The sequence below is a fragment of the Arachis hypogaea genome, chromosome 10 (genome assembly GCF_003086295.3).
Source record: "Arachis hypogaea cultivar Tifrunner chromosome 10, arahy.Tifrunner.gnm2.J5K5, whole genome shotgun sequence".
Classification (NCBI taxonomy): domain Eukaryota; kingdom Viridiplantae; phylum Streptophyta; class Magnoliopsida; order Fabales; family Fabaceae; genus Arachis; species Arachis hypogaea.
In genome coordinates this window covers 74,753,558-74,764,225 of record NC_092045.1, presented here as the reverse complement: position 1 = coordinate 74,764,225, position 10,668 = coordinate 74,753,558, and the positions used below count along the sequence as shown (strand labels likewise).

The following is a 10,668-nucleotide window of genomic DNA, read 5'->3' as shown; positions in this document are numbered from 1 at the left end:
TTTACTGAATTTTACACAAACTTAATTAGATTTAGAGAAAATGGTAAATAGGTTTTTGACATTTTGATTTACAGATATTGAAGTCCTCGATAATTTAAAAATACATTTAAGTTTTGACATTTTCAAAATTTAAACATATCGATTCCTCATGTTCACTTTGGTCTGTTAGACTCAACAAAAAAAAAATCAAATATGACTTCCATTGTATTAACCTAGTTGATACAGATGTACACATAAAAAAAATTTTAAAATTAGACAAATTAAACTCAGAATCAATATGTCCAAATTTTAAAAAAATAAAAAACTTAAATGTTCATATACCAAAAAATCAGATATCGATTTATCCCTTTCTCTTATATTTATTAAAAAAAAGACTTCAGGTAATATCACTCATCACCTTTAAGACACTCCTTAATTTTACACCCTGAACAAGTAGTGGCTGATCTGTTGACAAGACGCTGAATCGTTGATATCATTGGTCAATCCGAAGCCACATAAGATCCATATGCGTCACCTCGGCCTCCTACTGCCCCGTCCACCAATGTCCTTTCTTACGAACCAAAACTTCATAAACATTAACGCCTGAACAAACGCAAGACGCAACACAAATACTCATAGGTCTTATATCCATACTCTCTTCCTGTGTCTTTCTTATAGATCTGAGACCTCGTGACCAAGTCTATAATTCAAATAAAGTCAACAATGAACTCGAGTTCTGCAACCGGAATGACTATTATGATGCTGTTGGTGTTTTCTTGCTTGACCACACTTTTTGTTGTGGTGCCTCAAGCTGAGGCCGTGTGGTTAACAATTCCAAGTTCGGGAACTAAGTGTATCTCCGAGGAAATCCAATCAAACGTCGTCGTTTTAGCTGATTACTATGTTATTCCTGGTGAGGGTCATCACCATCTTCCTGGTATTTCTGCCAAGGTAATTTCTGTTTTTACTCTTTCTGAGACAGATTGATTCTTTTTTTCCGTGTAAACATTTTTTGAAGGTAGTCAAAGATATTAATCTATTATCCATCGCGTACGATGAATTTCTCACTCAAATGAATCCTAGTCAATGATAAATCATGGAAGAATGGCTGTTACCTGCTAGCGTAGTTTTAGATTAAGGTTAGGGTTACAGTTATGGTCTCGGTAACTGTTGCAGTTGCCATATGGAAAATTGGAGAAAATGTACATAAATCGAAATGACCACAATTATAGCTTCAATTTAGGGGCTGTTTCTCAATTGGGGTATTGGAGTGAGAGGTAAAAAAAAGCTTTAGTATTAATTTTAACGCTATATGACTATAAATTATTCTTTTCCCTTCCTCGCTTCTAAAATCCCAACTTGGAAACAAGTTGCAAGCAACTTTGTTGCTGAAGACAACGCAACCGCAATTTATTAAGGATATTGAACACTCTGAAATTTTATAGATGTCTGATCTAGCTTGTTGCTATGCGAAACACTGTTGCAAATGCATAGCTATTGAAGACTTGAGGTCTTTGCTGTTTTAAAATCTAAATTAATTGCTAATAATTTGTTTATTTCACAGGTAACGTCTCCTTATGGAAATAATCTCCACCAGAAAGAAAATGTGACACAAGGTCAGTTTGCATTTACAACTGCGGAAGGTGGGAATTATGTGGCGTGCTTCTGGATGGATGGTCATCATCAAGAAGGTGTATCTCTCGGCATTGAATGGAAAACTGGAATTTCGGCCAAGGATTGGGAATCTGTTGCAAAGAAAGAAAAGATTGAGGTAAGCTGAAGGAAAAAAACAAAATCCAAAATAGTCATTATTTCATTGCTAGAATGATAGGCAATTTTCGTTGATCACTCTTGATGTTGGAAATACATCTTGATTCCCCTCTATTTCTTCAAGCGACATCAAAGGGAAATTAGTTTTATATTTATAGGGGTGTTTTGTTTTATGTAACAAAATACAATGGCTTCAACTTTCACGTGAGTATTACCTAAATTGCAGTTGTAACCAATGTATGTTCTTAGAAATATAGAGTTAAATTATGTGTTCTTATTTTTAACTGTTGGATACATAGGTAATCCTTGATAGTTTGACTTATCAAAATTGATATGGTTCATGCTCTGTTATTTCCCCTGTAATTTCTAAATGTAGTATTCTAAGTTTGTAATGCTGTTATTATTTTAATTTTGTTTTAGGGTGTTGAACTTGAGCTGATGAAACTTGAGGGAGCAGTGCAAGCTATCCATCAGTATCTAATTTATTTGAAGGATAAGTAAGTCTCTTCCTCTTAAATCTTAATAGTGAATGATAGCCTCTATGTTAGGTTAGAGTTTGATTTAACCAGTTAATTTCGGCATGCATTATTCTAGGTGGGGGCATGAGGTAGGAAAACTACGTTTCCTCTATAATACCTTTGAAACTAAGTTGATCAATGGTATATTTGAGTAAGCATATTGCTCATAGAAACTAACATTGTAATGCGGAAATGCAATTTTGACAATAGCACTCTAACTCACCAAATTCATGAACCACTTTGAGGTATCTAATATTTCAAAGACCAAATTGACGTATGTATGAGCATGGCGTTTCGATGACCATTTTGGACAGTAATTCTTACAATTTATTATTAGAAGTAGACTTTTGACCTTATTAGAAAGTTGAATTTTGTGGTGGCTATTATTTTTGTTGATATGATTACTATGAAATTTTGACAATATTTAAAACGTATAGCTAAAATTGAAGTCACACTTTCTTCCCATTTCGCAACAGTTTTTTAATTTGATCATACTTTTTCTTTTCGTTTTATTTTCAAATAAAAAAAATATTGACAAATAGTAACAAAGCATGATATTTATTTTGGTTATCCTTTTTAAGTGTTGTCAAAACTTCGGAACTACCATAACTTCCATATGGATGGCCATCATAGCATTCAGCTTTTAGAAATCCTTCTTAGATGTAAACTTTTTGTCTATCTGAATATCTTCCTATGAAATGAAACTTGTAAATAATAGAATTACGGAGTCTGGACCAGGCTTTTAAAAAAGCAAGGGTTTAAGAAAGTTTATGCGAGATAATAGACTTTGGCTTGCCTCAGAGGATTCCAATACGGGCTAGGTTCAATTAAGCCGAAGATCAACCTAGCTCAGACTATTTTCACTCCTAGGCAACGGCAAGAATGTTGAGAAATAGATTCAAGATGGCGAGTGCTGTGTTCATGAGCCAATTTAGCTTGAAAATTTGGTTCAGCTCAAAGTTAGTTCTTAGGTTAAAAATTTGGGTAGGGTTTCCTTAATACTTTGGGTTGGCTAGAAGTGGAACTAACACTGAATTATTATAAACCTTTACAAGTATCAATTTCAACAAAACAGCTCACTCCAGAATAGTTAGCTATGTAGTTCGTTTGGTGTTAGGCATTTAGCCCCCCTTATTGATAAAAAATATTTTCAACAAAATTATTAATAAATTTTAAAAATTTTATGCTTTAACTACATAACTGTAACCATTATGATTGATTAATGCATGTGCATTATTTTATGACTTGCTTTCTGGAACTATTTTACAGGGAAGCAAATATGAGGCAAGTTAGTGAAAGAACAAATGCAAGAGTTGCTTGGTTTAGCATCATGTCTCTTGGTGTGTGCATCATGGCGGCGGCACTGCAGCTGTGGTACCTGAAGCGCTTCTTTCGGAAGAAGAAGCTCATATAGATATCTTAACTTTTGTCATGTTATTGCTTTGTTAGGAGACTCTCGTCGTCCTTAACACAAACTGTGTTCCTCCATTTTAGAGAATCTACCAGGACTAGGATTTTTCTGGCTCTGTATAGTGTCATAACACTGGCAAATGTTACGGCTGCTCTCGATGATGGCTAGCCTGCCGGCTCAACCTGTCAACCATGCAAATACCCCTGAAACAAATATATTTGCGATCATTGAATGGCAGATCTATATCAATTCTATGTCACTAACTCAATCTTTGATCTGTCACAGTTTTCTGTTTTTTCCATCCTTTTTTCTCTTTAATACCTTAGCAATAGCATTTTTTTATTTTTTTTTTCTCTTGTGGAATTGGTGAAATTGATTCATTATGTAATTTGTTTGCACATTTGATTAGTATAGATATATGATGATGTTAGGGACTTGGGTATTATGGGGTGCTCAAAGTCCCATATCGAGTAGTATGGGATGCTTGATGTTATATATAAGGAGAGTGATTCTTCTCTCTTAACAGTTAGCTTTTAAGGTGTGGTTTCCCACTTTTTTTAGATACTTAACAATGATATCAGAGCATGGTTGTCGGCGCCATGGAAAGGGCTACCTATAGGCTAGATTAAGATGATAGACCATGGGATGTTGTATATAAGGAGAGTGGTTCTTTTCCCTTACCATGTCTTAGAGATGTTTAAACATTATATTTGGTAGGTTCATCATTTGGATACTTGCATAGATATTAAATAATATAGTTTTCTATTGTTCGTTAGGTTTTATAAGTTTTCTTGGCTTTTGGTTCGGAACTCAGGATGTTCAATGAAGTTCCCGAAAAAGAAAGAGAATAAGTTCATCGATGAAGGACTTGATGTTTCTGCACTGGTGAACACAAAGCTAGTCCACAAGGAGAGAAATGTTGTCATTAGGCTGCACCGCACTACTAAAAACAGCATATTAGCTGTGAATTTTCTTGCGAATTTTGACTAGAATTTGCAAATAATTTTGTTTTCTGCGACTTTGGCTGCAAATTTAAATTTGCAAGTAACTTACCTGCGACTTTTGTCGCGAAAAACTTGTGAAATTCGCGAGTAATTTTGTGAAAAAAAAATCAGAGTTTTATCCAATTTAGCTTACTTACGACTTTTGTCGCGAAAAACTTGTGAAATTCGCAAGTAATTTTGTGAAAAAAAATCAGAGTTTTATCCAATTTAGCTGCAAAATTTTTTGCATGAACGAAATTTGTAGCAACATTTGCAACAAAAATTGCAGCTAACTTTTGCAGCAAATTTTGCAGATAATTATTCTCCAGCGAATTTCGCAGGTAATCATTACAGCAAACTCCACAAGTAATAAAATCTGCGAAAAAAAATCGCAGCAAATTTCGCAGATAATTAATTTGCACCAAAATTCGCAAATAATCATTGCAGCAAACTCAGCAATAAAATCCACAACAAAAATCGCAGCTAACTTGCATAGCAAATTTCACAAATAATTTGTAGCAAAATTCGCAATAAATATAAATAATTCGTGACAAATACAAATTGTAAAAATTTAAAAGTATCAATGATTAATAGTCAACTAAATAAATGACAAACAATGTAAGAATCATTTTGTCAATAAACTCAAACTAACCTATGTAATTCCAAATTTCTAATGGTAAGTATCAAAATCTCAAGCATTATTTAATTAGATGGACATTATACTAAATAGACAATATACTATTCAACAAAACATTATATAGTTCAATTTACTCTATCTCATCCAATTCTTTCTTCATTTCTTCTTTCTCCTTTCTCTCTTCTTCTAGTTGAGCTTGTAAAGAACTCGTTATTACGCGAGGGATCTTCAATCTGTTTGAGCTACTGCCACCTTGACTTTTGCGAGGAGATTTCCTTGATAAATCTTTCCATTTTGATTCAAACGCACAAGCTACAATGATGAAGGAACACAGTACAAAATACATTAACTGGAAAGTCATGAGAAAAACTAATGCTGCAAATCTTTAGCAGCTTAAACATAACAAGATGAGACAATTATAGATGCTGGAGGATAACAATCTGCATAGAATGTCTAAGGAAAAGAGAAACACTAGTCACAGAATAACACTAAAGTGCAAATGAGAAATGCAAAATATAACATTTGCATCTTATTTGCCAGCACTTAGCTAGAACAAATCACTTCAACAACAATGAAAACAACAAAGCACGATCCTACTAAGTAGGGTATGTTGGCTATATGGATCAAACGATGACATTGCACCTTGTCTTGGATCATGTTTGTGCTCATCCCATTTATACTCAAATCTCCTTTTAAATTTCTTTATAATCTAGGACAGATTACTACATCTGGGAAAACATTCCCTTTAGCAATAAAAACACATTATTTGTATTTGCCAAAATCAATACATCAAACCACCATATCAAATCGAATCACATTACACCATTGTAACTTGTAAGAACAGATGAGCAAAAATAGACCAATTTGCTCCCTCTTTACAGTTTCTACTCTCTAGAATTCCTACTGGAAGTAATATTGAATAGTGGCAGAAACTTGTAACATCTTTCAACAATTTATTAATTAGCTTAATCCAGAAATATGTTGAGCTTAAAGTTATGGCCATTAAAAAACAATCATGCAGTGTCTTGGCAACTGGTATAAACAAAAGCACACGAAAAGTCATATGTATACCTTCACTCTGGTCTGCGAAACCACAAATGAGACATGCACAAATCCATGGCCTTCCAGCACAGGATGCTTTTGCACCAGCCTTAAGGTCACCGTTATGCTGCTTCAAACTACACCAATTAAGATAAGCACAAATTAAATATCTACTCCCTCAAGTCCATGGCAAGTTGCAGACAAAAGCATTACAAAATTAAGGGCAATAACAGAAACAACTTCATGGAAAGAACAAAATTTGAAAAAGGAGCACAAAGTCCCTTTGAATTTTAGGTCCTTTGATGTCATCAACATTAAGATAGAATATTCCAAAGATGAATGATGCTATTGAATTTTCTGTTTACAGTCAGAGAGATCAAGTCATGGTCACAGTTTATCAGACTATCAGAATTTCAAGCACATTAAAGCATCATTCCAAATGCAAGTTACCTATCCAAATCAAACAGGAACCAGTGCAGAACCAACAACACTAATTTGCATACCAACATTACAATACATTGAAACAGAAATCAGTCAAAACTCAAAGTAGTACCAAAAACTAAATAAATAGATCTTCATAACAGCAGAGTATGTTTTTTAAATATTCAGAAGATCATCATAAAAATTTTGAACCATAAAATATAAAATGAAGAATAGTTGCACATTCCATTATTTAATCACTTGTGTCTTGACTCGCACTCTCTTTCTCTCTACTTTCTCTGATGCTTCTCTTAGAACCAAAAGTAAGATGCTGGTGAACAGCAATGACCCTTTGAAGCTGGTGTTTTTCTATTGGTGCTAGGGATGAACCTTCTAGGATAATTAAAAGATTGGTTATGAGCTTCTTGGGTTCTGCCCTCGAGTTGAATTAAGGTCTTTCTTTGAAAGTCTGCATTCTATTTCTTAACCTTTTTTATGGATGGTTATTAATTTAGTGCTGGAATTTTTTTGGTATTCCCTCTTCGATGCTTGTTTGGTTATTCAGATTTAGAAAGCTCTCTCGTCTATTGTATTATGCTTTTAAAAACTGAATCAGTAAAATAGACATTTTTGAAGTAAGTTATTCAATAGTGTGTGCTTAATCTTACATCAATACCAACATTTTTCACAGACACAAACAATGAAATGATAATTGCAACTTCAGTTTCAGGAAGACACAATGCAAAAACATGGTAACCTGAGACAATATGAACATCTAATTGGAAGTTAGTATATATACTAGGGCTATAAAAGAATGAACCTTGTCTGGTGGACAGCTTCAAGAAACTGCATGGCCAAATGTAGAAACTCGCACTTTGGCATGCATGTAGAGCAAGCAAGTCCTCATTACTTTTCTGAATGGCAGAGAGATATGAGCAATTATTCAGGAATAAATGCAGTAATGACCAACACTTAGTTAATAATATTGGAAGACTAACCTTAAACCTTCACCTTCTCCTCCCACTGAGTTTTGTCATAGACTCGCACTGTTATGGTTTCGCTACTGCAAATCAAGGTGATAAACTGTTTTTCACTTTAGATACTGGCCTCATTAAGAATATGTAATTCAAATAGAAACAGAGCAATATAACGAATTACTCAGAACCCTATGAATGATAAAGAGGGATTAAACTTCAATTACCCGAACAAATTCAAATTTATACAAAAGATACAACGATAAAGAGGGATTGAACATCAATTACCCAAACAAATTCCAATTCATACAAAAGATACAAAGAAGGGAATCACCTTAAATGAAAGTAATAGCAGCAATTAGTATCAACTCACCATGAAGATTAAAAAATGACATCTCGATCTTAGTAAATAGTATAGTTATCAGACCGAACCGATAATCAACCCGGTCATATAACTGGGTTACTGGTTCACCCGGTGGATCTCTGATTCACCCGATTACCCCGGTCATAATTAAAAAATATAAAATTATATAAATAAAATTAAATCATGTGTTAAAACTTAAAATGCAAGTCTTTACAAATATATTAATAAAATCAAATATCAATTCTTAGACATAACTAATGATGCAAAAAGAGATAATAAACTATTATTTGGTACAAAATACTTTTTTCAATTTAAATGAACAAGAGCAATGATAATCAGCAACAACTGGCCTTCCCAAGGTATGCTAGCGCCCCCAACAGACTGGTCTTCCCACCGTGTGCGTGCGCACAGGTCTGTACGTACGCACAGATTGCAATTACCTATTGGTGTGCGCGCGCACAAACTGTGCCAGCGCTGCAAGCAGATTGCCGTGTGCGGACGCACAGGTCACAATTTGCGCAGAGTGTGCGTGCGCACATACCAGAAAACTCAGAATTCTGTAACTTTGCAGAATTTCAAGTTTTCAACACCAACTTTGAATGATCATAACTCCCTCTACAAAAATACATTCTCCTCAAACTTTATATCATTTTAAAGCTCTTAAGATCATCTTTAATTTAAAACAAATTCCAATCAATTTTGAAAATCGAGGCAAAAGTTATGATCAGACAAAGCTCACAAAAAATCCATTTTTACCCAAAACCTCAAACTTCACAATTTTCCAATTTTCACAACCAAAACAAACCAAAATCATACTCAAATATCATAAAACTCTACTGCACACTACACTCTAACATTCCATTACACTTCTATCACCTTCACACCTAATTCACTTAACATTCTCTGCATAAACCAACACAAAACCATAATCCTCAATCAAAATTCTCAATGATGAACAATTTACACAATTCCTACATCAAGAATCCATATATCACTACCAAATTATAATTGTCAATCCAATCATGAAACTACACTCATAATCACCACCAACCCTCAACAACCAAAACCTTTTCTCTCATTAACAACAATAATTCACACATTCATCATCAACCTTCATAACCATTAAATACCAATAATCACCAACAACATATATCGTCACACATCATAATCATCAATATTAACCTATATAAATAATCACCATGAATACTCATCAATACCAATAATCTCCAATAATCATCATCAACCACACTAATCCAATACAACCAAGAATTATCACCAATTCATATATAATCATTAATACACCAACAACATTCAATCCTATCTTAGAATCAACTAGCTTAAGTGTCCATGAACATTACATATTACATAAAGGAAACCGAAACCATACCTTGGTCGATTCCCAAAATGTTCCCAACATCAAAATGAAGCTACCAAGCTTGCTCCAAAGCCTCAATCAACTCCAACAAACAACAAAACTCAATCTAATATCACATATACATACCAACATCAAAACCTAAGATACACAAAACAGCTAAACACAAAAGTTTAGTAAAACCTTACCTTATCCAATGTGATTAAGGATAAAATCCATCAATTACCCACTACTAAAGATCACCTAAAAAAGCAAAACCACAAAATCTACTCAAAAACCAAACACAAAAACGCGCAGAACTTAGGGCTGGAAACTAGGAAGCAGAACGCAATTCCTTACCAGATTTCTTTAGATAGAAAGAAAGAGCTCGTCAAGAGCTTCGCTTGGCCATAAACGGCTCGTCAATCGGAGGTCTGTAGCTCAAGTTACAAGCAAAAGAAAGTGAGGGTGAATAGTGACATTCCCCTCTTCTCCTCTCATCTCCAATCTGCGCCCCCTCTCTCTCAAGTTAGGTCAAAACGAGCTAAATGCTCATTAATTGGCCTTATATATGTTGGACCTTGGGCCCGGTTTGGGTTCGGTCCACCCGTTAGCGTTTTTAGTTCATTTGGCTCACTTTATGCCAAAACTTTTAAGATTAGTGTCCGGTTTTCAATTCAAAAATTATTTTTGTCCTTTTAAAACAATAAACCAATTTTCCAAAATTTTATTTTTCTAAAAACACAACACCGGACAAACTTAAACCGGTTTGGCCGGTTCGGCTGCCGGTTCGCAGTTTTTCTCGGTTTTCTGACTCAGAAAAATTTACTGAAACCAAATTTCACATTTTTATTTTCAAATTAAAACTTCTAAATTTTGAATTTATTTCGGGTACAAATTATTTTTAAAACGGTTTTACATGAAAACGCGGGTTCTTACATCCTCCCCTCCTTAAAAAGATTTTCGCCCTCGAAAATCCGAGTTATGCGACATATCCCTATCAAAACGCCCTACCGTGTCGATATTCCCTTTCTCCTTCCGCTACATCACTCTGATTATCGTCATCACTCTGATTATCGTCATCATTGTTAAACCTTTTTCAAAAGAGCCAAAAATCGTTTACTCGAAAATCAACTACTTGAAATTATGGTTGTTCGTAAATAAAAACTTCTTAGTTTGAATTCCTTTCGATAAGATAATTTGGAACCCAAATTCACAAA

The 10,668-nt window shown here is 34.2% G+C and overlaps 2 protein-coding genes across 8 annotated transcripts; one reads left to right on the top strand and one right to left on the bottom strand.

Annotated features, from left to right (window-relative positions):
* The first annotated feature begins 334 nt into the window (after positions 1–334).
* Positions 335–3,937, top strand: LOC112715687 (transmembrane emp24 domain-containing protein p24delta3). The gene is made up of 4 exons (XM_025767487.3): positions 335–930; positions 1,544–1,750; positions 2,170–2,246; positions 3,537–3,937. Exons 1-4 carry the CDS (start codon positions 703–705, stop codon positions 3,679–3,681), a joined length of 657 nt encoding a protein of 218 aa, XP_025623272.1. The 5' UTR covers positions 335–702; the 3' UTR covers positions 3,682–3,937.
* Positions 3,938–5,173: 1,236 nt separating this feature from the next.
* Positions 5,174–9,989, bottom strand: LOC112715686 (uncharacterized). Of its 7 annotated transcripts, none has more exons than XM_072204914.1 (6): positions 9,809–9,989; positions 9,658–9,712; positions 7,758–7,822; positions 7,580–7,673; positions 6,370–6,476; positions 5,174–5,610 (listed from the first exon to the last, which is right to left on the bottom strand). In XM_072204914.1, exons 4-6 carry the CDS (start codon positions 7,639–7,641, stop codon positions 5,429–5,431), a joined length of 351 nt encoding a protein of 116 aa, XP_072061015.1. In that variant the 5' UTR covers positions 7,642–7,673; positions 7,758–7,822; positions 9,658–9,712; positions 9,809–9,989; the 3' UTR covers positions 5,174–5,428. The 7 variants fall into 7 exon arrangements, with proteins under 7 accessions (XP_072061015.1, XP_072061017.1, XP_072061018.1 ...); XM_072204916.1 differs by having other exon boundaries at positions 7,758–7,842; positions 8,068–9,712; positions 9,809–9,973; XM_072204917.1 differs by lacking the exon at positions 9,658–9,712.
* Between the last annotated feature and the right edge of the window lie 679 nt (positions 9,990–10,668).

What these genes read in the sequence shown, in the direction of transcription:
- LOC112715687 (XM_025767487.3), top strand. Translation starts at nt 703, where the DNA reads ATGAACTCGAGTTCTGCAACCGGAATGACTATTATGATGCTGTTGGTG. An exon ending in TTCCTGGTATTTCTGCCAAG is followed by an intron (nt 931 to 1,543) that starts GTAATTTCTGTT and finishes TTTATTTCACAG; the next exon opens with GTAACGTCTCCTTATGGAAA. An exon ending in CAAAGAAAGAAAAGATTGAG is followed by an intron (nt 1,751 to 2,169) that starts GTAAGCTGAAGG and finishes ATTTTGTTTTAG; the next exon opens with GGTGTTGAACTTGAGCTGAT.
- LOC112715686 (XM_072204914.1), bottom strand. Translation starts at nt 7,641, where the DNA reads ATGCCAAAGTGCGAGTTTCTACATTTGGCCATGCAGTTTCTTGAAGCT. An exon ending in GAAGCTGTCCACCAGACAAG is followed by an intron (nt 6,477 to 7,579) that starts GTTCATTCTTTT and finishes TAATTGGTGTAG; the next exon opens with TTTGAAGCAGCATAACGGTG. An exon ending in TTTCGCAGACCAGAGTGAAG is followed by an intron (nt 5,611 to 6,369) that starts GTATACATATGA and finishes TCATCATTGTAG; the next exon opens with CTTGTGCGTTTGAATCAAAA.